General features: G+C 41.6%; 1 protein-coding gene across 8 annotated transcripts in view; it reads right to left on the bottom strand.

The window, feature by feature from the left end:
- The window catches only part of MAST4 (microtubule associated serine/threonine kinase family member 4), a 569,167-nt gene that overhangs the window by 187,320 nt on the left and 357,492 nt on the right, over positions 1–24,355 (bottom strand). The window contains exon 1 of one of the 8 annotated variants that reach the window (XM_057539999.1): positions 21,837–22,281. The exons of the other annotated variants lie outside the window; for them this stretch is intronic. Within the exon in view, the coding sequence (XP_057395982.1) occupies positions 21,837–21,883 (47 nt within the window). The 5' untranslated portion in view covers positions 21,884–22,281. Of the gene's footprint in view, positions 1–21,836; positions 22,282–24,355 lie in introns of those variants that run through there. 8 annotated transcript variants of the gene reach the window in all.

Genomic DNA, 24,355 nt, shown 5'->3' with positions numbered 1-24,355 from the left:
ACAGCCCGGGGTGTGGGCTTAAGCTGCAATACGACATTCTCAAGGGGAACATGAGTTTTGTTCTTCATGTCAGCTCTTTAAGTGATTTTTATTGATGTCATTTTTTTAGGACCTGCTAGTTCTCCCTGACTACCAACAGGAGACTCCAATAGATCGTCATGATGTCTTCAGATATACACACTTGGATAAATAATAAAAATTTCCTGTCATCCTTAAATACTCTTTTTTGGCCATAATTTTCCTACCTATGCAGGTAATGGTGTCCAGACTCATTCATATCACTCGACTGCATCTCTGAGTAACCCTCACACCACGAGAGATGCTTTACCAAACCCTGATTAGAATCAACTTCAGCCCCCTTAAGACAAATGGAGATTCTTAAGGTGACAGTGCACACATACACATGCACACATACACAGTGATGTCCTGGTACAGGATGGGATAAAGATGATGCTGCTAAAGGAAAAAGAACATTTCACCTGCAGAAAGGTGACATGTACTAGATGATCATACAAGGAGAAACTAGGTCCTGGCCTTGCCATTTTCTAGTTTGAGACACTCTGAATGGTAACTTAAACCCTGTAAATCCTGATTTCCTCATCTATAGAATGGGAATAACACTGCTGAATAACTCCACCTGTTCTACCTATTCCCACAAAGTGGCGGCCTCAAATTATGTGAGGCTGCCTCAAACATTACAAAGAAATAAATGATGGGATAAAGTTCAAACAAATAAATAGTAAGAATGACCTCACTGGGCTTTTATGAGGAACCAAGTAGAGTTTGTATGTGAGAAGTGTCCTTAAATTGGAGAGCTCTGTACAATTACTGAGCCAAATTGATCTTGGCAGAGACACGGAGTTTTTAATGCTTCTCCAGAAGCAATATCACTGCACAGCCCTCAGAACCAAAGTGGGTCAGAGAGTCTCTTGAAAAATGAAATCCCAAAATTAGCTGGGGCAAAAATGAGGCTGGCCCTAGACTCCCTTATCTTTCAAAAACCCAAATCAATTTATAGGGTGACAGAATGCATGCTCTCCAAATACAAGTCAGGAATTTTTTTTTTTTTTAAGAAGCATCTAAAGCTTCTGGCCAATTTCTATCAAAATGAACCCAATGCTACTATGCCAATTTCACAACACAATTTCCATCGGCAAATCTATGGCATAGGTGCTGTTGCCACCCCTATCCTATCCTCATTCCTATCATTACCACAGTAAGTACTGCTGACTGATTACATAGTTTTTAGCCTCTAAGCCCCCAGTTGAGCCTCAGAATCCTTCTTAACACGGAGTTCTGAGTGCCTCTTACACAAGAGTAGTTGAAAAGAAGCATTCATTATTAGCCACCTCTAGAATAGAGAAGTGAGCAAATGACATAGTCAAATGGCTTTCCAAAATGAAAATTTCTACGTTGGGCTGATAACTTCCAACAAATAAAAGTATCAATATTAAATAATTTCCTTCATCAAATCAATATATTCAGCTATTCTAGGTAACATTTTGCAAGTCCCTCACACTAGAAGGCTTAAAAAATAAGCAATGCTCCTCAAAGTTGCACGTTCTGTTATATTATGTAGAAAAGGCAGCAGGTTACAAAATTTTCCCTTTAAAGTTTCTCTGCCCCAATGATCTTTTCCTTACTCAACTGCACAGAGCTTGGGGTCTCAGTCCAGGGCTATTTTTTCTTTAGTATAGTCCTTGTTCTTTCTTAAGAAAAGAACAGTAGCCTGGCCAACAGGTGCCCCTGCAGTCTAACTCCACAGGTGAGAGGGAGAGACACTTCTGTCACTGTTAGAGCTCCTCAGGTCCTCATTGGCACCATAAAAGAAGGAACTTTTCCACGGGCTTCTGGGGGCATCTCTCGGGGATCTAGAGGCTGGGGATCCAAACTGGAACTTCAGGCTGTTCAGATGCTTCTCCATTTGGAGCATTAGGCTCACTGTCGGTTAGCTGGACTCAAGAAATCTCGGTTGCAGGTTGCAGCCGGAACATGTCTCCTCAAGGTCAGTCCTTGTTTTCCTAACTGCGAACTGCTCGCTGTTTTTCCTTCGTTGAGACCCAAACCACAGGGACACAAAGCAAGGCAGATTCTGCAGAGCGTCTACCTCCCACCAGCAGCCCGACAGAGGCCTTGGTGACTCAGCCGATGTATCCCACACCGCCATGCCCATCACACACCGAGTCCTGGAAACAAATCACAGCTCCAGGATGCTGCTCCTCCAGCAGCACGCAGCATGTTTCCACTCGGCCGTTACGTCCTCATTTTCAGATTCGACGTAACTACACACACCTAAAAGTGAAACTGTTAACTCCCCAATTGATTTTTCTCCTAATTCCGTATTTCTCTCTGAGCTACCACAATTCCTTCGGTCCATATCCCAGCTGGTCCTGTTGACTCTTCTTCCATAACGCCCGTCACATTCTTCCTTCCCTTTCTCAATGCCGTCTATCTAGATCTGTTTTTTTTTTTTTTAATTTATTTAATTTATTTTTTGGCTGCGTTGAGGCTTCGTTGCTGCGAGTGGGTTTTCTCTAGCTACGGTGAACGAGGGCTACTCTTCGTTGCGGTGCGCGGGCTTCTCTTGTTGCGCAGCATGGGCTCTAGGCGTGTGGGCTTCAGTAGTTGTGGCTCGCGGGCTCTAGAGCGCAGGCTCAATAGTTGTGGTGCACAGGCTTAGTTACTCCACGGCATGTGGGATCTTCCTGGACCAGGGCTCAAACCGTGTCCCCTGCATTGGCAGGTGGATTCTTAACCACTGCACCACCAGGGAAGTCCCTCTAGATCTGTTCTTGATTTTTTTCTTTTTCTGTGCTTTGCTTCCTCTCCTATATTCATACTATGCTTCTCCAGTGCAGAAATCTTACTAAAGTCCCACTTTCCCGGTTAAAAACCTCAGACATGCCCCACATTGAGAAAAATAAAACCTAAGTCTCATAGACTGGTATGTGAGACACTCTACAGTCTGTGCCCAACCTTTCTTTTCCATGAAATTCCTTCTATCCACACTCTAGGTAACTCAAGCTCAAAGACAAGCTGGCTTATTCCCCTTTCCTGATCACATCTCCACCATCCCTTTCACTCCTATTCCTGGCTCATCCCTGATGACCTTCTCTCCTTTCACTTTGCTCCTAATCGACTTTCTTGGTCCAGTTCAAACCCTGCTCCTGAATTCCTAAATCCTCTGGCTGTACCACTTATGTGACCTTCGTAACATAACCCTTTACATTTACAGATGTCTAGGCTGAACTAAGTTGTTACTCAAAACCAAAATAAGTTCCGAGAAATTCAGAACACCTCTTCTTGATATCTCCCATGGCATTAGCAGAGCAAACCAGCCAGAGTTGGTTCCATTTGCTGACTGATATGCTGCAACTTACAAATAATTTTAAGATGACTTCCTAAGGACTGATTTTAGAATACAGAATAAACTAGAAATGGGTGCACTTTAGGTCTTGCCTTCCTTTAATAAACCTTATTCTCATTACCATAACTCACCCAAGGGCTACCCAACCTCGGACGAAACTCTTAAGAAACCACCATTTTTGAAGGGAAGAGGAGAACAGGTAAGTTCATTTTATGTAAAATAAATGGAAAAACTATTTGATTTTAATACTGTGTTACACTGATCACAGTAACTGCAAAGTATATCCTCTCTCATGTTCATTCATAACCACACTTACAAACGTGTACGTATCATATAATAACATAGCGTCTCAGAATAAGCAAGCAATATAAAAATGCATGCGCTTTTACAGGAACCTACACAATGGATTCTATAGTGAAAAATCAGATCCACTTGGAAGCTCCAAAGAAGCAGAGAATAGAAGTGAAAATGCCTTTGGAGACAGGACAACCACAGAGTTCAAGTGCTGAGTTCAAATCCTCTGCAGTCACTGCCATTTTACTGGAACGCACAAAATTAAGCAAACACCGACAAAACAATAAAATACATTTTCTGTCAAACTCTTTCAGTTTTGTTTTCACAAAAAAATATAACATCAAATGGAATCTCACCTATTTCAATAGCTGTCATAAGTTATAATCTTTTTTCCTTCTGGAAAGAGACAATGCCCATTGCAAGCTGGGCGTATAACCTGATGGATCATGAAGGTGGAGGACGGTGACTCATACCCGTGAAGCTATAATGAGGGATCTGTGAGTCCCAACACTGCCAACAGCCTGAATAAACAAAGCCACACACAGAGGCACTAGTATTTTTTTTTTCCCAAATGTCTGTAGCTGTTGTCGTGATCAATAAATTAGAACATATTAAATGTCCTGAAATTCACAGTCGCTTTCTGCTTTCTATCTTTTCTTAATCAAGAGATACGTTCAATCAAGGGATTGTACGGGATGTTCTACAAAAAGCCTGACATTAGAAAGGATCCCCAGAGCAATAAAGGTGAGACCATCTATACCAGATCCCTGATGCTGTCATCCAATGCCACACAGATCTGGGGCTTTTCAAGCTCTCTGGCTGCTGCTGGGCTCTGTGCCAAGTCTATAAAAGTCAGCTCCTTTTATAACTCCCACCATGATAGAAGACTATAGATGCAAATGAGTTGAGGATGGTGGTCAGTGGCTACTAAAAGAATAAATAGGGTGTTCATGTATCCATACTCTATCTATCTCACACTGAGCTAAACAGAAAGCCCATACAATCGAGGTTCCTAGGTAGCGCTCTAAGGTAACAGGTAAAGGATGGATAAACCAAAACACGTGATAATCATCACACACAAAATATCCGGATCTACACCGCAGGGGTGCTAACCATCCAGATCCGCCTGCCGGATGCCACGGTCTAGGGACTCCCCGCCCGGTTCCTGAGCGAGCCCGCAGGGTCCTCTTTATTAAACACGTGGCTTCGTTCTCCTACCGTCTCTGCGCGGGGAGTAGCGTGGGATTATCATCGCCCTATTATTGCTATCACACTTCAGTCGAGCTGTTTCCTTGTTTGCTTCCCAGACACAGCTGAGAGCTCCCTGAGGGGAGGGATGGAATCCTACTTATTGTCATCTTCTCCCGACCACGCCTGGCTCTCAGAAGCAAAATGACTGTTGAACGAATGAAGGCACATAAAGCCCCAAAAGCCCCATCATCGGGGTCAGTAGCAAGAGCAGCAGTGCAGGCCAAGACCCCTAGAGCACAGATCCGTAGCAGGGCGTCCGAGACGAGAATTTTAACCGATGCCAGGGAGAAAAAGCGAGCCAAAGCAAGCACTTTGCAGCGGGCTGGAACTGCAGATCTTTCTGCGGCTTTTATCTAGAGTCTTGTGCGGGCTTACCCAGATCCCATTGCCTGTAACGTGTCAGGAAGCTACCACATACATGAAAACCGAAGAGGGAAAGATCCATGAGATGGGACTAAAATGCACCGTCAACCAGACAGCAAGGGATTCTCTCCTCCATGCAAATACAAACACATGGACACACATGCTCAAAGGCATCCACAGTCTGGAAGGCTAAAACAGCACTTGAAAGAGGGAATAAGTCCCCTGGGCTGTGGGAAATAGGCTGGTCATCGTCCAACTCTTTAAGAATCTTTACCCTTTAAGGATGCCCTTGGGGTTGCACCTCTCTCACATCTGTCCCCGATCTCTCTGGCCACGGTGGTCTGTCTCTTTTATGAACTATCTTCACGAGCAGTCTGTGTTGTTCGCTGGTTATTAAGTGAGGCAGGTGCCAGAGTGAAAGGAGCCCTGGACTGAGAATCAGAAAAGCTGGTTCGAGTTCCATGACTCCCTCAGCCCCTGGTCCTTCTTCAATGAAACAGAGATAGAGGGCTCCGGTACATGGCTCTCACAGGGTCATTTGAGGGTGAGAGAATATACAGTTTACCATCATATTTGGTTTCTATGGCTGCAGTAACATTACCACAGACTTGGTAGTTTTAAACAATGGAAATGTATTCTCTCATAGTTTGGAGGACAGAAGTCCAAACTCAGTATCAATAGGCCCAAATCAAGGTATCAGCAGGCCATGCTCCGTCGGGAGGCACCAGGGGAGAGTCTGTCCCTTGCCTCTTCCAGCTTCTCGGGGAGTCAAATCTCCCTCTGCCTCTCTCTTAGGATACTTGGGTTTGGATTTATGACCCACAGGACAATCCAACATAATCTCTTCATCTCAACAGCCTTAAATGAATCACAACTGCAAAGGCTCTTTTTCCAAATAAGATAATATTTACTGGTTCCAGGGATTAGGATCTGATATCTTTGGGGCCACCATTCAGGTCACTACACCCATCAACTACACTAAGTGTTAAAGTACAATTCTTGCCCCATATTCTTTTCTGAATTCTCATCATCACAGCTAGGACAGAAATTCTTTGAGGATAAGAACAACTCATACTTTGCAAGTCCCATGAAGGTTTTTAAGGTATTATTTGTTCATATAGAAAATAAAGCCCTTATTCTATTTAATTTTTAGTTCCCAGCATTAGATCCCATGTAAAAATTCTAACATAGTGTCAAGTGTCTCATTTTTTATTTCTAAAATAGCCAGACCTTCTGTTCAGAGAAGCTGGGGAAAAAGGAATTGCATTGTAGATGCTTCCACTGTTACTGCCAAGTGCCTTGCATTGAGTGTCATTTGTGATGCACTGTTAGTGAAAATCGTTCTGAACTATCACCAGAATCCAAAGGCGGGAGAGCTACTAGAAGTAAAATTGCCATAAACGCCAGACGAATGAGTGTGAACTCCACACAGCCTGATCCGTCTCAGTGTCAAGAGGAGAAAAGCAGCAGCTTCCAATCTGGAAGAGCTTGATTCAGGCTCAAGATGGGGGTAAATCCATTCACTCATTTTTTTTCAACAAATATTTGTTGAGGACGCACTATGTACCAACACTAGGGACCCAGTGGTGAGCAAAATAGGCAAATCGTTGTCAATTTAAAAGTTTCGTTCTAGTTGGGTAAAATAAACAACAAACAAACAAACAAACGTTATATATTGAGTGGAAACATCATGAAGCAGGGTTGGGGGAGCAGGCTGGGGCTCTCCACGAGGGGTGGGGAAGGCCTCTCTGTTGCACTAACATTTAGTTCAGACATTAAGTGAAGGAGAGAGCAGGTGACTGGGGACCAGGAGGGACAGTGTTCCTCTAGCTGTTCCGATCAGCTAGAATAGCTTGTTGTACCAGAAAATGCACTGCTCAAAGACCAAGAGGATAATGTCTAAAGAACCCAGGAGTCAGCTTGAAAGGCTTTCCTCTGATTGATTTGGGGACAACCTGACCAACAAAAAGAGGAATGGTGGTCACGTATCATTACACACCAAATATATGTTATCTATTTTATTCTTCAAAAAAATGCATGAATTAAAAATAACATTCCTAAAAATAGGGGGAAAGAAAGGAGGAAAATTTCTTCTGTAACAGAAAAACACCAGCTAATAACAGAATTAGAAAATTGCCATTTGACAAACGGCAATATAATAACTGAGTCAAGCAAGGTCACTGATGAATGTAAAAACCACTGGGTAAAATTTTGTTGAGAAAAGGATATTCATGTGAACTCAAAATGCTGCTCCAGAGATTACTTAATAAACCAAAAGGCATAAAACCACAAGGGAAAGGTCTGGGAGGCACCAGATTTGGGGCTTCGCAATATGATGCTATGGGTAAGACATCTTCACCTGATCTTTTCAAGTATGTTTAACCTGAATCTAATGATGAAGAAACCATCAGACAACCTGAGATTGTGGGACAGTCAACAAAATAGTTGTCCTGTATTCTTGAAAAATGTCAATATTATGGAAAGATAAAAAAAAACTCTAAAAGTGTTCTAAATTAAAGGAGATTAAAGAGATATGACAACTAAATGGAATATATAATCTTTAACTGGATTCTGGATTTAAAAAATACAACTCTAAAGAACTTTTAAGGGGATAATTGGAGAAATTTGATATGGACTGCATATCAGATAATATTGTAATCATTTTCAACTTGGGAGTATAATAATGATATAATGTTTTGATTTGCATTTCTCTAATGATTAGTGATGGTGCTTTGTAACCACCTAGAGGGATGGGATAGGGAGGGTGGGAGGGAGATGCAAGAAGGAGGAGATATGGGGATATATGTATGTGAATAGCTGATTCACTTTGTTATACAGCAGAAACTAACACACCAGTGTAAAGCAATTATACTCCAATAAAGATGTTAAAAAAAATAATGATATAATGATGTTATGGTTATTAAGGAGAATGTAATTGTTCTCAGGAGATAAATATTGGAGTATTTAGAGGTGAAATGTCTGAATGTCTGCAAATTACTCTCAAATGGTTCAGCAAAAACAAACAAACCAACAAACAAAACCCCATTTCTTTTAATATATATATGGGCTAAAAGGGAAGGAAGCAGGAAGATAAAGCAAATGTGGCAAGTGTTAACTGATGAATCAAGGTGAACATGGGTCTTGACTGTACCATTCTTCCAACTTTTTTCATAGGCTTGGAATTTTTTTAAAAGGGTAGGGGAGAAAACTCTAGGAACACGAGACAAAAAGGCCGTGACACAAACACGCTTGGAGTGGTCACGAAAAAGCAGAGTCCAATGCAGCCAGCAGGAAATGAGTGAGAGGCAGCAGGAAGCGGGTCATGGAAGATGGGAGGGCAGCCACTGGAAGGCTCTGAGCAGAGAAGTGACTGACACGACAAAGACCAATCTGACAGCTTGATGGAGAATGAGCCTAGGAGGACAGAAGCTGAACTGAAGCCGGTGTGGTGGGGGGGGGGAGGACAAGACAGGAGGCTGCTACAGAAATCCAGGGATATGACTTTTTGACTCAGAACTTAAGATTGAGCCAAGTTCATATTTTACATAAAGAGGAAAAGAAAAACAATTCCAATACCATTTTAGGAAAATAAATGTTCTCTCGCTTTGGAGTATGCCCATATTGTTTTACTAACTGGACCCAGTAATAGTCCACATTGAATAGTAGCAGTTCATATTGTCATGGAAAAAGTAGTAGAACAGCATAAGAACCCATGAAACTGAGCTCATCTCCTGTTCACCTGGGATCACGAGTACAGCTGTCCCATTTTCATAATATCTCATCATTGTCATGTTCATTAGCATATGCAACATCCTCGATACAAAGGTCAGGTTTTGCAGTTCATTTTGAATGCTGGGTTTCTAAGAACAATATGAAGATAATAATAACAAAACAGAATGCTCAGGTTGGAACTTTTCACAAATGTTATCTAATTAATTCTTATAACACCTCCAAGAGGTATTCCATTTACTGCTGGAGAAACTTGAGAAATTTTTTTTTAATTCTGCATTTGTATCACTCCTCTTACTGAGACACCTCTGAGCTTCACATTGTCATCACCATCTTTCGCTTTCAAAGAATATCACAACTTAATACTCTTATCAACAGGGTGGGTCTTAATGGTTGTAGCCACATTTTAAGTGTAGGAAATAAGTTTTGAAAAATGACGTGAAATGTCTTTTTCCTAGTCTCAAAGCAATGCAGTAACAAAATGGAACATACAGCAGCACTCCCCATACACACACACACACACACACACACACACACACACACACACACAGCAAAGAACTTTTTTCATTTGCCCCAAGATGATCTAGTAATTGAAAGATAACTGCTATAATTTCAAAGTATTCTAAAACCAAAATTCAAAATTTGGTTAAGTAAAGAAGTCACAATATTTGGTCCAGGAAAACTATGTAATAACGAATACTCCTGAGTGATGAAGGCCAAATGAGTCTCTAATGGTGGGTGGTACAAAGGAAGTTTCCAGGCTCCTTGTACTTGGGGTGGGGCTGAAGAGGCACATCTCCTAATAGGGCTCAAAGGGTCTGAGACCATCACAGCAATGGTGAGACACTGCCTCCCCAGGGCAGAAGCAGGCCAGCCCTGGCTGAGGGAACTGGGCAGAGACTGCTCAGGATAGAGCAGCGGTAGATATCAGTGCCTTGGGGGCCCATGGCCTGATTTCCAAATGAGATCAATTTAACCTTCATTGCATCACTTAAGCTCTGTCTAAAATAAAACTTTTTAAAAAAGAGAAATATAGGGCACCACACTTCAAAACATGCTCCCCAGCCCCATAACCACACTCTCAACAGAGGACTGAAAAATTTACTTGTACGGTGAAGCAAGCAGATGAACTCCAGTCAGAGTAACAAAATCACCTTCCCTGTAAATAGCATACTCTACTTGGAATGCAAATTTAAAATGACTGCAAACTGGAATGCGTTCAAGTAAAGCGTAGACAGTGCAACCTTATGCTGTAGAATGAAAGTGAGGGCTCTTCCCCCAGAGGCCTGAGTTTGAACCAGATCAAGCCTCTTTCTAGACATTGGCAAGTGGGTACACTTTATTGTTCAAACGTGGAGGGCTTGAAAGTGAAAGGGGACACTTTTGATAATCACACTGGGCTAGGAGGCATCAGCTGAACTGAACCTGGGCAAACAGAGATGTGTGGTCACTACAGATACGTCTGTTTCTCTGGGCCTCAGTTTTCACATCTGTCAAATGTGAAATCGTCTTCCTGGACTCAACGGGCCCGGTGTGAGGACTACAGGAGTTAATGTATGGGAAGCACTAAGAACAGCACCGGGCAGGCAGCAGAAACCAAGGCCCCTGAAAGGCTCTCAGGGCCTGGCCATGGAGGCACCTACACCCGCAGAAGCGAAGGCTTTGAAAGGACTAACGTGTTCCAGGGACCCAGGGGGGCATGAAAGCTCTGTTTGCCAACTGACCTCACAAAACCTCATACCCTAGGCTCAATAGCTTTATAACAGGTAAGTCTGTATTATCAGTTCAGAAAATAATAAATTCTAGAAAAAAGAAAATCAAAGGAAAGCACCTAAACGTCTTCTGCAATAAGTTTATTATATTCACCCTTCCCCATTACTGCACATCAGTCTACTCCCTGCCCCCTCACCTATCCCCCACTTGGAGTACCACAGATGCATCATCTCATTCTCCCTTCTTCGGATTCTTCCAAGAAACAGAAGCCTCCAGCTGGTGGCACCTGCAGAAACCACGGTAGCCGAGAGGAGCGCTAACTGGCCTGTCCACGCCTCCCCTGCCACCCCTCCAGTGACACCTGAGGCCCCAGTTTTCCCATCTGTGCCCAGCCCACGCCCACAGGACCAGCAAAGTGTTCACACCTGTGCTCATCTCTGCTTTGCAGAGCCATTCCGTGGAGTGCCTACACTAAACAGACCCAGTCCTACACAACAATTCAAAAATAAAACTCACGGATGCACGAGGCAGTTCATTAAACCATCACATTCACAAAAGCACCGGAACTGGTGTCTACAGACTACGAAAAAATTGCCATCTGGTACCAGCTTCTTCAGATTTTTTTCAATACTCTTCACAAAGTGAAGTGGAGAAAACAGAATAAAAAAGACAAATGGTCCTGCTCATCCTACAAAGTTAATGAAACTAAAAGGGTTTAGTAGTCAGTTGACTTTCCCGCACTTACAGGAGTCCCATGAAAAGGAGACGCAAATAAATTCATTTGTATCCTTTTTTAGATTTCACAAATAAGTTATATATGATGTCTTTCTCTGTCTGGCTTACTTCACTTAGCATGATAATCTCTAGGTCCATCCATGTTGCTGCAAATAGCATTACTTCATTCATTTTTATGGCTGAGTAATATTCCATTGTATGTATGTACCACATCTTCTTTATCCATTCATCTGTAGTGGACACTTAGGTTGCTTCCATGTCTTGGCTATTGTAAATAGTGCTGCTATCACACTGGGGTGCATGTATCTTTTCGAATTATGTTTTTCTCCAGATATATGTCTGGGAGTGGGATTGCTGGATCATATGGTAGCTCTATTTTTAGTTTTTTAAGGAACCTCCATACTGTTCTTCATAGTGGCTGCACCAATTTACGTTCCCACCAACAGTGCAGGAGGGTTTCCTTTTCTCCACAGACATAGAAAACAAACTTACGGTTACCAAAGGGGAGCAGTGGAGAGTGATAAATTAGGAATTTGGGATTAAAATATACATACTACTATATATAAAATAGATAATCAACAAGGACCTACTGTATAGCATGGGGAACTATACTCAATATCTTGTAATAATCTATAACAGAAGAGAAAGTAAAAAAAGAATATATATATATATATATATATATATATATAACTGAATCATTTAACTGTACACCTGAAACTAACACAACATTGTAAACCAACTATATTTCAATAAAAATTTTAAAAAGGAGGACATTAAAAAAAGGAGGCACAAAATCACAGCATATTGCCATGTATTTGGTAAATGCTTATGATGTCTGCCCCTCACCATGGCAACAAGTGGAGTAAGGGGGATTCAGGCAGCTGTGGACACCCAGTAACCTTTCTAGCAGCAGCAGGACAAATGCACAAGCTCTTGGCAAAAATTGGACTAGGTGACCATCATCCCCAATGCCCTCCTCTGCTAAAGTATCCTCTACCTGTCCTTCCTACCGACTTTAGGACCACCACAGGTCCCATTCTTGCTAATAGAAATTTATCCCACTAAATGCCTATAAGCTATTATTCTTGGGCAAGGTAGGTGAAGACAGTGAAGGTCCATGAAGTTCATGACTTGCCCAAGGTCTCAAAGCTTGTATGTGCTGGGGGCAGTGATCCAGATTCAGGCACCATACTGCTAGTATTTTGGGGTCCCATACTCAACTCCTCCAGGGCCGGTCAGGTAACAGGAATGAAAGGAGCCAGCCAGGTGGGGTCTGCAGTAAACTGGGGAACAGGAGCCCCACAGAAAAAGGGCAGCAGTGGCCCAGCTCTAGGCAAGACTAGAATCACACCATGAGAGAATACAGACTCACGGAAGGGCTTCTGTTTTTACAAAGCAGCCCCCGAAGTCCCCAATTAAAACTCTCTTGCTGCTTCAAAGCACCTTCAGCGACAATAGTTAATTGATTTTATGAAGTATGTGCTATATACCAAGTGCTGTTAGAGGTGTCAGGGAGATGGGAGTAGCAAAATAGACAGGCCTCCACTCCGTGGGGCTTACATTTAACTCTCTTTCATTAAAGAGACTTAGCCTCTTCAGCATGTCATCTGCCGTGACTTCGAGATCATTTTCTCTGCCCCTCACCAGCGCCAGGTACAGTTGCTAATATACTCTGAGGTTTACCTTTCTATAATAATGCCTTTCTACTCTCTCCTTGAACTTTTATTTATAATTAATACCTGGTCAGTTTTTACATTTTGAAGGTTATAATTGAATACTTATGGCAGCATCAAAATGCATGCCCTACCTCTCAAGGTGTCAGCACCAGTCACAAAGCATACATCCTGTGTAAGAGTGTACCATGTTGTGAGCACAGGTAAAAACATCAGACCAGGCTGGAGTCCCAGGGAATCACATTCATTCCATCCATACACACTTAGGAAGCCTCTACTCTGTGTGTCAGGCACTATTTTAGGCTTTGTGGATACATCTGTGAAAAAAAAAAAAATAGAAATCCTTGTCCTCGTGAAGTTTATGGCATGATGGCAATAGCCTTCTCTGAAACCAGTACTGAATCCTACCAGCTGTGTGGCGTGTGTGATTTCAGTCCCAGCTGAAACAGGGAGATGGGGATTTGGGAGGGGAAAGGAGAAGGAATGGAAGAGCCACTCCACTGCTACCTCTGGCCTAGCTGTGTGTCCACCATCTCGAGACTCCAGAAACCAAATGGGGAGGTGAACAAAAGGATGGATTAAGTAAAATAGAAGGAGTGCAGGAAGTGCAGCAGATGCTCTAATGGTTGCCATCCACTCAGCAGTTGGGGCATGTGATGAAAATGCAAAAGAACATCGCTCTATCCACAGCAATGTGGTCCCTGAGGGACGGTAGCCAGCCTCCAGCTACTACTTACTGGTCCCTACTGAGGGCGAGGCCTGCCAGGTGCCAAGAAAGAGCCCGAGAACGTAAAATGAGGGAGCTTCCTTTGGAATCCTGCTACCTAATAATCACAGCCCAGATTATGAGCTGGCCTGGGTCACACTCACATTACTCATGAAGCACTGATGTCATCATTATATGAAACAGACACTAAATTGAAGTAAACTTATTAAGTACTGGGGATTGTGGAAATTCTGAGTGGCTATGGTTGCCTCAGAAGGGAGAAAGGAAAGGCATATATAAATTCCACTCAAGGTTTTTAAGATGTTTTCTATCACATTGGTATGGATAAATGGATATTCGGGCCATTTTTTTTTTTTTTTTTTTAAGCTTGTGGACAAACTGTGTTTTGCCTTTCTCTCTCCAGCCCTGCTGCAAGACAACAAGAATGTCAGAATTTCAGGATGAAAGGGCATTTGGGAATAATGTGGTTGAATTCTCTGTTCTACAACTTTCCAGGTAAGTGGGAGCTTGGCCTTCCTGGGAGATTTCCAGTGGTGTGAAACTGATGGTCTGGTGATCCGGCCCATTCTACACTCTGAAAGCTTTCTTAGAAAATTCTTCCCCTCATAAGGAGCCAAAAGGTGCCTTGCTGTAGCCTCCCTGCAGCAGTGTAAGGTTACACTCCTGAGACACACTCAACTAAATTTACATTTCATTCAGCAGCTGAGCTGCCCCAGAAGCTACAGATCTCTCATTTCAGGGCAACTCTCAGGAAGCCCATGGAGACGGAGGGTAGGAGGGTCACTCCCATCCCAGCACAGCCTGCCTCCAGGGCTTCACCATGAAAGGAACAGAATATTCCACTGCCGCATTTAGAAACTGTGTGTCAGCACCTCAAAAGGGCACAGACACTGTCAATGCTCACCACCACCACTCTCCCCGGACCTTCAACCCCCGCTCATAAAAAAGGAACAAGAAGAAATCTGATCCATCACAATAAGTGGAAGAAAAAAAAGTCTATGCAGGGATGCAATAAATGCTTTTCTGTGGTAACAGCATGAACCTATTTGGAATCTCTACCATGTACATTAGACCATCATCTGGGGGCACACTACTGGAGACACCCAACTCCAGGCGGCCAGCCAGCTATCTCTACCTAGAGATGTCTCAGTGTGGTCAAGACCAAACTCATCATTACTGTAATTTTCCTCCCTCTCCAATTCTGCTCTCTTGGGTTCTGCTCAGTTAATGCTAGAAATCTCAGTGTCAATCATTCATTCAAAACTATCCACTGGACACCTACTGTGTGCACCTTTCTTTCAACCTCTGTAACAAAGATTGTTATCTATTTACCAAACTCATTTCCTCTGTTTCCTGGCCACAAGGAAGCTGTATTTTCCAGCCTTCCTTGTCCTTAGGTGTAGTAGAATACTAAATTCTAGGCAGTGGAATGGGAGTGAAGGTAATGCATGCCACTCTCAGGTCTGGCAATGCACCATCTCTCGTGCTCTTTCCCTTTTCCACCAGCTGCAGTGATGGCCAGGGCAACCTTAAAGGTCATGTGTTGAAGACCACCCCCTACCCCGGATCCCTAAATGATTGTGTGGAGTGGATCCTCTCCACACTCTTGTTCTGTGAGTGAGAAATACAATTCCATTGTATCTGAGCCAACCGTACGGTGGCTGATTTATAAGCAGCACTGTAATCAATACATCTTCTATTTCCGATTCACTCATTCATTCATTCTTTAATAAACATTTTGCAAACACTTAACTACATTCCAGGCATTGAGAAAGGCACTGGGGAAATAAAAATGACTAAAGGAGGTCACAAAGTCTACGTAAACTGGATAATTTAAACCCCATATAAATGATCCCATGGCAATGTGTCTGTCTTAAGTTAGTCACAGTGGAAAGATTTGAGACTTCATTTTGAATCCTAGGCTAGTTAAGCCACTTAAATATCTAAATGTGTTAGCATCTTCATCTATAAACAGAAGCAATATTCCGTCCTGCCTAGTGTCAGGTGGATTAAATTGAAAGAGATAGAAAGCTTTCTGTCAACTATCAAGTTCTCTGCAATTTTTAATTTAATTCACTGCAAATGTCCTAATCCAGGACCTGTTATTCATGAAATATTGTACCAGCATCCTCATTGGAGTTTCTACCTAAAATCCTATCTATTCCTAAAGAATAGATTGGTAAAGGTAAATTTTCCCAGCCTGAGCTTGGATCGGTCATTTCCTTTTTTCAAAAAAATTTTCCAATACTCTGGAATGCTTACAAAATGAAAGTCAAACTGTTTAGCTCAGTATTCAAGGCCCTACATAGCATGGTCCCAAATTAATAGTCCTTATCAAACTCTGTACAAGTCCGTGCTTTTCTTCTACCTCACCCACCCTATCTTCTAGCCATACGCAACATTTCTACAATGTGCCACACTCTCTCACCTCCTTGCCTTTGTTTTATTCTTTGTCTGGTTTTGTTCTTGACAACCATCTCTCCCCATTGAAACCCCCCATTTTTCATGGTTCAGCTCCAATATCACCAGTTCTAAAAACATCTCTTCCCAAAAACAGTTTTCAGAACCTCTGCACTACCACATCATTTACTCTGAGTCTCTCTTCTCCACTACTGATAACACCTTTATTTTGAATAGCCTATTGTCTTTGGGAAGGAAAAAGAAGAGGAAATGTGAGCATTTAATAAAGTCATGTTACACTGAAGAAAAAAGTTCAGAAGACAGTCCAATTACTTGTGGTTGGATTACCAAAAATAGACACGTTACAAGAGTGATGGAATTCTCTGGATTGTCAGAAAACTCTTCCTATGCTTTAGGATCTATTATATTCAGGGGGTGCTTTATAAAAGCTATTAGTGGAACCTTCATGTTGAAAGTCACTTTTAAAATAATAAATATAATTCCATCGGCAGAAGAGTAGAACCAAAGTTCAAAGTCGTTCGTTCATTTCCCTAGTCAATTCTTCAGATTTTGGTTCAGTCTTATTTTAGAAAAATGAGCGAAACAAATTTGTTAAGTTGTCCTACTGATATGTAAGCATAAAGGTTGTAAGTTAGTACTTTTAAGGAACTGGCCATGCATGGCGAGTTTTTCATTCATTTGCATATATGAAATAAAAAGTATTCATTAATGAAAAAGTCATTTAAATCACTCTTTCCATCAACTGAGAGTTTGCTTCTACTTTCTCCTTTAGGATTAAAAAAGGGTGAGGGGAAGCTGGATACTCTGTATTTTTTCTGATTAGATACAGGGAGACCAACTCTACCCACAGACACTAAATTCACGAAAATCCTAATAGAGCGTATGTACTATACATACAATAGTAACAGCATTTTCTCTTATGGACTCTTGTAACAAACTAGGCTAAAATGCAAATATAGTTCCTTGAAGATATTTCTCTAGGGAACAGAGAAGAATGAATTTATATCAGCCTATGAGTGAGAGGGTGGGGTATGTAACTGGGAATTCTAAAAAAGATTTAAAAATACTAATGCTTTTAGACAATTCAAGTACTTTGTCCTGTAAATAACAGGATATAAAATAATTTGTGGCAACAGATATGATACTCTAACGTGAATTAGAAAATGTTTCTTAGAGATTGTCCTAAACGGTATCATTATAAAAAATGGATCAAAATTCATGAAATTCAGTGCAGACCATTTCCTAAGGAAAGCCACACGTAATACACACACAGGAATCAAACAAACGACTAATCACTGAACACTAAGTGAAACATTAGTAAGATAGGCTCAATGGGACAAGCATAGTACATTTTCTCAGTGTTCCTGTAAGTCATCAAGTAAACAGCTCAACAAGTTTCCTTACTTTATGTTAACACTAAGAAAACAGTTAAGAAAAAACTGTTTATTGCGTAGTGTGGTCCAAAGTGTTACAAATACTCGTGGTGGGATCTGGGGGAAGGGAAGGGAAGACAAGGCAGCCCCGGGCAGGCACTGGAGCGCGCTTACCTCCAGAAGTGAAAAGCGAAGAGAGGACTACAGGGACTGCCTGGGCTGGATGGGGTTGGACTCAGGCTCCTTGGGGTGAGACTGAAAGTTAAAAGAATGTCATTCCAAGTGGGAGAAAGGATGGCAGTAAAAATAGCACAGCTCATGGAAGGGACTGTGTTCCCTTTAGGAGAGAATGTTCACGGCATGCCTACCAGTACCACACTAGGTAATCATCTAATCACGTGCCCCTTTTTAGCTCTAAAACAGAGAACGGGCACAATGCTTCCTGCTGAAATTTACATGCTCAAAACTACCGCTGCCATTTTTATTTGTGCCTTTTCTTTGTCACAGAGCAACTTGGCAGATATGTTCGACATGTGATTTTTTGCAAAGTCAAGCCAGTGCTGTTTTTTATATTGAGTCTATTCTATTTCTGATTAAGAACCAATGGTGAATCTGTAGCAGAACTATAGGGAAGTAGTTATCAGAACAGAAAAGAAAATTCAGGTTAAATACTGTAGTTTTTAAAAAGCAAAGCAACAAACATTTCCATATTTTTAAGTGCTTTGCAGTGAAAAATATCCAACAACATTTTGTCTAATTCTCATGGTAAAAAGTGTTCTTATGCTTATATTCATAATAAGTAACTTCAAAATTTCTCACATATGGTTATAAAGTGTTTTACTCTCCAAAGAGGTTTTTTCAAGTTCATCTATCAACGGACCATTATAATTCCTACTCCCAACAACCCATCCAAACCACCAAGCATATTCACCAGCCAACTCTCAAATATTCAGCATGGGGTGGTGAGCTTACAGTCCCTTTATCTTTTTTCCTTTTGGCCTCCTGGCTCTTCTCTTTTAGGGAGGAAAGGAAACAAATTTGTCAGGTATCTTACTTGCAACAATTTTGCCAACAGATCTATCAAAATATGAAGTTAATACGAGTCAATTTCTAATTATTTTCACATGGCAAAATCAAACTAAGAATTAGCCAAGTGTTCTAGTACCAACTCTTAGGCTGAAGTGAGCCCTGGAAACTCCTGCTATATTGCAATGAGTTTCTTAACATTCTTCTGCCTCTCCTTTGGTCCATGACTCTACATCGTAACCACATTTTCTTACCTTAGGCAAAGAGGTCTTGGAACTGAGCTGCATGTTGGCTAATTCAAGCTGGTTGTGCCCTTCACTGAACAGAGAAGTGGCAACAGTGGCTAGAATCAGATTTTGGCTTCCCAAATTCTTAATGCCATCCTTGTTTCCCATTATGTGGATAATTGAGACTTGGCTGTATTTGTTTTAAACCAAAATGTAAATCATTGCTCACAATGCTCCAATTTGTTTAATAAAATGTTTTAATAGAGTAACGTTTTATATCTGTTTTATATCTTCTAAAACCATTCTCTGGTTTGGTACCAGTACTCGGTAAACTAAGGAATTGGTTTCCTTATACATTCAAAGCACGTTCAAAAAGCTGCTGCTCTTAAGCATACTGTACTCTAACTTAGCAGCTCATTGGAAAGCCCTCCTGAATGCCCACTGATACAGCCATCATTTGGTCTAAGTACAGTCTTATCTGTTCCTTCTGGTCCTAAAATAGGCACGCAAAGGCACTGAAGCCACTCCATGCCTCCAAGCTGAGATACATTATCACGTGTGCTATGAAGTATCTGTGAACCTAATTCTATACTAAAATTGAAAAAAGGAAGAAAAAAAAAAAGACCCAGTTTCTCAGAAATCGGAAATCCATGCATAGGCTATCTACATGCCAGAAATTTCTGAATAAATTAATAAATCCATTAATTTCTGAAATAATTATATATTTGCTGTCTCACATCCAGGATTCCACTTTCTGAAATAGGAATCAGAAACTGCCTCATGTTATTGATAAATCAGATGGAAAATTCTGAATTGCCTCTACAGAGTATAAAATATGCTAGAGTCTGTGCTGCAGTACCTATGGAATAAACTCTCCTGAAGAAAAACAGAAGCATCTCATGAGAGAACATCCAAAAGCTGTTCTGCAGAGTTAGTCTGTTAAAAGGTCCCCAAATAAATAAAATTATATACACTAAATGTGCTCTTAATAAAATCAATGATAAGACTTTCCATTATAACCATTCTCTGCAGTGTCAAGAAACTGAATTTACTCAAAGACTGCAGAATTAGCTTTCTCCATGAATGAATGTAAAATCAGCTCTGTCTACCTAAGAGTAGTTTTACATTTCAAGGTAAACAAAACGTTCAAAGTGAATTTCATGCTCACAGGACAATGACATTGAAGAGTGATACTCTAATTCTACTGTCCCAAGCTCCTCAGGTAAAGGATAAGCTATTTCAGATGCACAGTAACATGTACCAGGGTAGAGCCTAGACTGAGGGGGTGTGGCCTGGGATGAAAACAAAACGCACGGAACCCCCTGTGTTGAGCTGACCTGTATGTCCTGCATCATCATAAAATCTGTGGCATACCTCAGTCTTTCAAATTATAGATGGAACAATGAATACAGCTGAGTTTGTATTTTACAGAGTAACTTTGAAGCATCTCCTGTTAATGTGGACGAGATACCAAAACAGAAAGAAAAGGTGTAATGTGAAATGGTATATACCAAGGCCAAAGAAGACAACAAGGAAGCAGCACAATCAGAAATAGAGGTCAAAGTGAAGCTGGGGGTTAAATCTAAGTTCCTGGGCCTGGCACACAGAGCCATGGGCATCTGAGCTGTGCATTTCCAGAATGCTAGAGAGATGAGGGTTAAGTAGAAAAATTCACGCATGCCACTAAAATATTCCACATAGATGAGGAGGGCTGAATGCCAGGGTGGAGATGGGGACAAAACAGTAGGCAATGGGTAAATACTCTTTGCATCTCTATTATATAAAAAGCCACATCTAGCAAGAAGGCTGTAGGAGCCCTCTAACTTTTGTAAGTGAGCACTTGTCAGTAAAAAATCAGTGTATAATTTTAGAGCAGGAACTGATTGAGAAAGTGCTCACATCACTTCAGAAATGTCATGTTTTTATTCACTTATTAACCAAGAAAACAGTTTCCCTTGTATGACGCATCTACAGGGTTCAAGAGGAAGAGTTACTCCTCAGAACTGGGTACAGATCTCCCCTGCAGTCTCCTCCTGGAAGGAGTCCAGTATGAGATGATTTGGGTTGCACAGATCTCAATGAAAATGTAATTTTATATCTGTACCGCAAGTTTGAAGACATATTTATATTTTTCTACCAGATTTCTATTGTACTGTTTATTATTTTAAGTGTGCCAGCGCAGACTAACTCATAGCTGCTGCATCTTTGACAAACAGATTTAAAATAAAAATTTGCTGACACTTCCCTCATCACAGATGTTTAACTTCGCCACAAATTAGATGTGGGCATTTTACGTGGCGGCATCAAATCAGAAGGCAGTCAGACGCGTTAATGGGTTAAAACAACAACAACAACAACAAAAACCCAGCTAAGCAAACACAGAGCTCAACTAGGTAAACACACTGCATGCGGTGGCTGGAGACTCTGCAGAGAGGATGCAAAATGTACTACAGTTCATTACTATTCTGTTGCACAGATAAAACATGGATCACATCTAATGAGTGTCACAAATAACCCTTCTTTGGCACTCTTATCCATTGTAATGTCTTCTGTTATTCAAGACAGACAGAGGCCCTTCTTTAGAACAAGGCAGCATGGGGATAAACAAACAGTAAGAGAGAAGAAAAAAAAAAGACAGACACACCACAGGCCTGCTGATACATTCTTTCACAATGAGCTGTTAAGATGTTTCCAGCACTGAGGTTTAGTAACTTTAAATATGCAGCAGCTCTCTTCCTCTGACTGCAACGCAAAATGCTGGGTCTGGGCTTCCACATCAGCTGAAATCAAATGCCATACATTTAAGACATATTCTTTCCAGCTCACACTGCAGTGCTCTGAGGCTGTCAGTACAAACAAATGCTAAATAGCTATTGGTCGCAGGAAAGCGAGTGCCATGCAGAAAGCATTAAAATATTAAAGAGAGACAATACTTACTCCAAGGTCAGCCCCGGAATCTGTAGCCTTTCCCGCTGGGCTTTCATGGTTGTTCTATGTTACCACACTCTATTGTAACCATGACACATATTCTCTGCTAGCGTCCCGGTGATGACAGAGAGCCGAAACGAACCTCTAGAACGGGCTGGACTAACGGTCTCTCGAGGGGGAGGGGAATCCTGCAAGTTTGGGTCCTTCCACCTCCGGTCGTAATCAAGGGATGTCAGCCGCCTTCCTCAGGTTAACGGCAGTGCACACTGCACTGATTTCGTTAAGGGAATGAGGCTTTCGGCTCTGCATATCAAGTAATTGGTTTCTGGTTGTTTTTTTTTTTTTAAGAAAGTCGCTCCTCTCACAGACCCAGTTTTCACCTCAGTGAAATGAAAAGTCCTTTTCACCATGCAGACTGGAAAAAATAATAACAAAGCAACAGTATCGTACTTGTAAAAGAGTTTATCTCCGCAAACCTCAACTATTCCCCTCCTCCCGGGCTGCTCCTGAATAGAATGTGGCAGCCCTGAGGAAGTTCTGCTTATGCCTTCCTTGGTGGAGTTAACAAAATCAGTCATGTTCCACAAGAAAGACACGGGGATCGGTGCCCAACGAAAATAAATAGATTTTTTTCCTATATATGGCAATCATCAGAAAGAGGAATAAACTAACTGCTTTAATTTGGGGGAAGTTGAACTCTGCTGTGAGGCAAAGACTTGTGTGAACAGGCAAAACCCTACGGTGGGAAAATACCAACTGGATACACAAGAGATGGGAGCTTGTATTTTTATTTTGGAAAGCTGATTTTTAAGAACGTCACAGTGATACATACATACGTTAACGAGCAATCAAATACAAATAAGGAAAGGGAGAACATATATTCTGGAAGACTGAAAGTTTCATCCTGTATTTATTCAACGAACACAATTTTTCACAGTATTCATAACTTGGGACTCAGTGTACTTCCACTGTCGTGTATGAAGAACGTATCTGACTCACTTCCTCTAATGCATTTTAAAATGTTTTAAAATTTGGCAACCACTGGTTTGTTGAGAAGAAATACTAGAACAAATTAGGATTTTATTTTAGCAAGATTTCTCATTTTCAAGCACTGCAAGTCTACCCACACATAGCCAAGCTGTGGTGAAACAACTGTGTTCAAGTGGTTACATTTTAGAGGCCATGAAGTCAAACTCCATCTTTTCACAGATGACGAAGCTGAGGGCGCACAGTTGGTGGCAGTGCCGGAATTAGATTCGGGTGTGTTTACTCCTGTCCCAGGGGCTGCCATATGCAGGGATGCCGTGTGCAGTTGTTCAGGTTGTGCCCTGCACAAGGGTGCTGGGCAGGGAGGGAAGTCAGGGCTGAAATCCAGCCTGCTTCCCACTTTGCCAAGCCTGCTTCCCACTTTGCCAAGCCTGCACCAATGCTCTGTGCTGCTTCCACCCTATTATTTCTCATTTTCACAAAGTCACCCTCAGCTCTGCACCATCTAGAGGGTCACCTGCTTCTAAACCTACAAAGGTGCCTGTGGGCCAGAGGAGGTTCACGTGATCTTCCCATACGCTTTCTCTATATCCTAACCTGCCAATTTGCTCTGGGGCATCTGTTAATGTTACTTCTCCTTCTGTGTGAGCTCACAAAACTAACCAACCCTCCTCCCTGTTAGAGGCAACAAATCCACACCGGGAACACAGTCATTGGTTAGTGACCATAGGGAGGCAGACAGAATGTAAACAAATATCTGTAATTAGCATAAAAGCATAACAACAAGAAATAATAAAGATGGAACACAAAAGAGGAGGGATCATCTTTGCTCCCCATTCTACCCTTCCCCCCACAAATAAGCTTCTTTGCTAAAATACCCAGAATCTCACCATTCTTTCACCCAAATCACAGTGATCCAAGATATACCATGTCCTGACTAGATTACTGTAATTTCCTTCTAACTGGACTCTCTACTTCTTCCCTGCTACCCTCCTACCCTTTGTTGGCCACACAAACTCCAAAATGATCATTTCCACAATATATCACTCCTCCGCTCAAAATCTTCCACTAGCTTCTCTCTTATTCCAAATAAAAGCCAAAAATCTAGCAAACTTGGCCCCAAAAATGGGACAACTGAGCATCAATAGGATTGACAATAGCAATATATTAAAACGTATCCAAAGTTTGAAATCATGAGTTCAAGAAGATGAGGAAGGGAGGAAAAAAGGAAGGAAGGAAGCCAGCCAGCCAGCCAGCCAGGGTCACCTTTGGAGGATGCTGGAAAACTACCCAATTAATTTTGAAAACTGGTAAAGGAAAAAAAGCAAGCACTTATCCTGCTTTCCCTATAAATTCCACCTCATAGATGGGAAATGATTCTCTTCATAGACATATTCCAAGTGGTAAATAAAGAAGGGGTGACACAATGAGATTATCACCATCTTTCAAACCCTAAGCAATCAACAGATCTCGGTCATAACCAACAACGACTGCTGACATCACAAAGAGACAGCTGGGTATTACGTGCTGCTTGATGCAAC

This window comes from Balaenoptera acutorostrata, chromosome 2 (assembly GCF_949987535.1).
Source record: "Balaenoptera acutorostrata chromosome 2, mBalAcu1.1, whole genome shotgun sequence".
Lineage (NCBI taxonomy): Eukaryota > Metazoa > Chordata > Mammalia > Artiodactyla > Balaenopteridae > Balaenoptera > Balaenoptera acutorostrata.
Note: the sequence above shows the minus strand (reverse complement) of the source record. Positions and strands in the feature narration are given on the sequence as shown.